Source organism: Apis dorsata, unplaced genomic scaffold (genome assembly GCF_000469605.1).
Source record: "Apis dorsata unplaced genomic scaffold, Apis dorsata 1.3 scaffold_575, whole genome shotgun sequence".
NCBI classification, from domain to species: Eukaryota; Metazoa; Arthropoda; class Insecta; order Hymenoptera; family Apidae; genus Apis; species Apis dorsata.
In genome coordinates, this window is record NW_006263785.1 from 205,142 (window position 1) to 209,274 (window position 4,133).

At 15.6% G+C, this 4,133-nt stretch overlaps 1 protein-coding gene across 1 annotated transcript in view; it reads left to right on the top strand.

Moving 5' to 3' along the window:
• LOC102677498 (lipase 3-like) overlaps window positions 1-4,133 on the top strand; it is a 6,197-nt gene that overhangs the window by 1,194 nt on the left and 870 nt on the right. The window contains exons 3-5 of the mRNA XM_006620983.2: window positions 169-392; window positions 829-1,075; window positions 4,117-4,133. Of these exons, the coding sequence (XP_006621046.1) occupies window positions 169-392; window positions 829-1,075; window positions 4,117-4,133 (488 nt within the window). The remainder of the gene's footprint in view (window positions 1-168; window positions 393-828; window positions 1,076-4,116) is intronic.

Genomic DNA, 4,133 nt, shown 5'->3' on the forward strand with positions numbered 1-4,133 from the left:
ATTACATAATATGATAAAAGTTATTTTAAATTTATATATAAATTTAATATAAATATTTTTTAAATTTTTTACCTATATTTTATGTTGAAATAATTAAAAAAAATTAAATATTTGTAATAAAATAAAATTTATATCAATATTAAAATATAATAAAAATTTAATATTTAGTATGGAAGTTGTGAAATCTCAACAAAAGGACCTATACCTGTTCTCATTCATCATGGACTACTATCAAGTTCAGCTGATTGGGTATTATTGGGTCCAAAAAAAGCTCTAGCATATATTTTATGTGACAACAATTATGATGTTTGGTTAGGAAATTCAAGAGGCAATGCATATTCTAAAAAACATAAACAATATACAACTAAAGATAAAGCATTTTGGGATTTTAGGTAATTTTATTGCAAAATAATTGAATATAATAATACTTGCTTAGTGTTTGCATCTCTATCCTATTTTATAAATATATTATGAATTTACTTTTCTTAAAATGGATTCTGTGAATAAGTTTCTATATCATATAATAAAAATAAATTAAATAAGTAGTTTTCTCTAAATATATATATAAATAATCTAATTAATAATAGGATATTTAATTATTTAATTATTTCTTATCATGATCGCACATTATTTCACATAATATTTTTTTCTTAATTCATTTTCTAATTCATTTTCTCAAATTTCTAATAAATAAAAAAAAAAAAGTTATTAATTTCTAAAATTCCTTTCTAGATTTGCAAATACTATGCGGATATAATTTATTACATATAAAAAAATATGTAATTATATTAGTTAATCAAATATAATAATAATTATCAAATTTTTTAGTTGGCATGAAATTGGTTATTATGATTTACCAGCAATTATAGATTACATTTTAGAGCATACTGGACATAGAAAGCTCTATTATATAGGTTACAGTCAAGGTACAACTGCATTTTATGTAATGGCTAGTGAGAAATCTGAATACAATCAAAAAATTAAAGGAATGATCAGTTTAGCACCAATAGCATTTCTCTCAAACCAGAGAAGTCCTTTATTTAAATTTATTGTTCATTTTTATGGATTAATGGAGGTATATTTTTAAATATATGAAATTTTTTATTATGATCAGAGATGGCTAAATTATATTTTGTATTTATATTTTTATTATAAAAATAAGGATATTAATAAATATAAAATAAATATAAAAATTATATAATAAATACACAAATACAAAATATATTTGATTTAATTATGTCAAATTAATTTTTGTAATCAATTTCTCTCTGTTAATAATTAAAAGTTATAAAAACTTCATAAGTTACTCTTTAAATATTTCTTAAAAATATGAATAATAAAATTTATTATTAAGTAATTAAAAAAATTATTTTTATAAACATGATGTAAAAAAGTTATCTTAAATCATAATAGATTTTTTATGTACTATATACATATGGAATGTTCTGTAACTAGTGATACAATTAAAAAAAAAAATAATTTTATATGAAAAAATAAATTAAAAATATAGAATAAATTTTTTTTATTCAAGTTTTCATTTTCAAGTAAAACAAGTTTAAAAAATTTTTAAATACAACTAAAATTGACTATTTCTTGATTAAACATGAATTATTGATAGATAGTTTTTATATTCTATGTATGAAAAACAATAAATATATAATTTTATTTTTTGTTTTTTGTTTTAATAATATTATTAATGTAATAATATCTTTGTTTTTGAGAAAATCGAGATTGAAATATATATAGTCAAGATAATTGATAAATTTTCAAATTTAAATTTTTTAAAAATTAATTTTTAAATGAAAAAAATTTATTCTACTACTTTTTCTATTTTTTACTTATTTACATTTTTAAAATAAAAAAAATAGACTAATCAACTTAATTCTGTTCATTTATATTTAATTAAGAAATAATTAATTTTAGTTATATAGTTTATACTTGAATTTTTCAAACTTGTTTTATTCAAAAACATTTTTAAATGAAAAAATTTTATTCTATATTTTCAATTTATTTTTTCATATAGAATCACTTCTTTTTTGATTATATCATCAATTATCTATCAAGTATTTTCTATAAATTATAAATATAAACTAGTTTTTTATTTATCTCAATTAATGTTTTATGCACTTCATTTATATTTTATGCATTTATATTTTATTATTTTTGATAAATTTTATTTCTAATATTAATCAATAAATTTATAAAACATTAAAATAAATAAATTAAAATAAAATAAATTCAGTATGATTTAATCAGATAATTATATTTATGTGTAATATTAATATTTAATTAATATGTTTATAATATTCAATAAAAATTTAATTATGTCAAATAAATAAATAATAATAAATAAATAATAATAATAATGTATTTTTTCATACATATAGCATATGAAGAAATGTTTTGCTATAGCTGTCACAATGGATTCTACAACTTTGGATTGGAGATATTAAAAAACTTCCTGTAAAATTGGGCTTGATTTTAAAATTCAAAATTAACATGTTCACAGATGAAAACATATTTTTTTCTGTATCTGTAAAAATTCAATATGCACATTACATTATCTTGATAAAAAAAAAATAAACATTCTTTTATATTTGTATTTATGTAATGATGATAATATTTATTATTAATAAATATTAATTACTTCTTATATATGAAATTTTAAACTATTTAAATACTTATATAAAAATTTTAAGTACATATTAAAAGTTATATAATTTTCAATTTTTTCAAACCAATTTTATATATAATTATTTTCAAATATTTAGTTTTTATTTATTTTTTATCTAAAAATGGAGAATTTATGAATTAGAAATATGCTGATTCATATATGAATCAAAGAACTGTGAACATATTAATTTTGTAATTCCTATATATTCTATTATTCACACATTTAAAGTATTTACATGTTGCATCACAATCATTCCTATAAAAAATGATAAATATTATTATTTATATGAATCTCAATTATATAATGTTTACATTCTAATTAAAAGTATAATTTATATTATCATTTGAGTTTATATTTTCATTGAAAATATAATAACTATGATTAAATCAAATTGCTTTGCATTATAATTTTGCAAAATATAAACATGAAAATATAATTAATAATATTTTATAATTTTTATTATATTTTAAACATTGAAAAATATTTATCTTATTTATCTTATTATTTTTTGTTCTAAGTCAAAAAATAGACTTTTATTAATTAATATTTCTTAGTAATTAAATTTATACATTAGTTTCATAATAATCATTTTTTTTTTAAATTTACAATTTAAATTTATGATTTTGAATTTGTTAATATAGATTTAGCAGATTTTGTAGTAGCTTCATTTATATTTTTATATGTTCATTTTTATATCTTCATTTATATTATTATATGATTTTTAATTTTTATATATATGATGGTTTTGTTTATATTTTTGTTATGATTTACTAAATTCAACAAGTTCGGGCATATTACAAGCTATATATTTATGAAACAATTATGCTATTGAACAATTGTGCTAATAAAGAAGAAATTATTATTGTTGTATGTTTTTAAAAATCGAAATTTTTAGATTTTTATATTATATTTTATTTATTAAAAATATCAACATTTGATTTGGATTTATAATTATATTATTAATATGCATCAATAAATATTCAAATAATAATATTAATTTATTTTGAAAATAATAATTTAATATAATTGAAAATAATAATTTCATTTGAAATATAAATATTAAATAATTAAATTATTTAATAATAATAGTATAAGAATTTATTATGCTTTAATAGTAATAAGAATTTTTTATTATTTTTTATGAGAAAGATTAGTTGATGTATAGATTAATATTTTAATATTTTAATATTTACTTATAATAGCCACGATAAAATGTTTCTTCATATTTTATATATAATTTTATATAAAATTTTTTATATATAAAATTTTTTATACTTATTAAAAAAAATATATATGTATGTTAATGTATATGTTTAAAATTTTTTAAATATAACAGTGTAATGATCATAATGATATATTTTATAAATGATATAAATAGATTCATCTCTGATCAGAAAATATATTATATATATATATATTTTGAGTGACATTTTTATAATAAGTATGTTTCAGTGGGGAT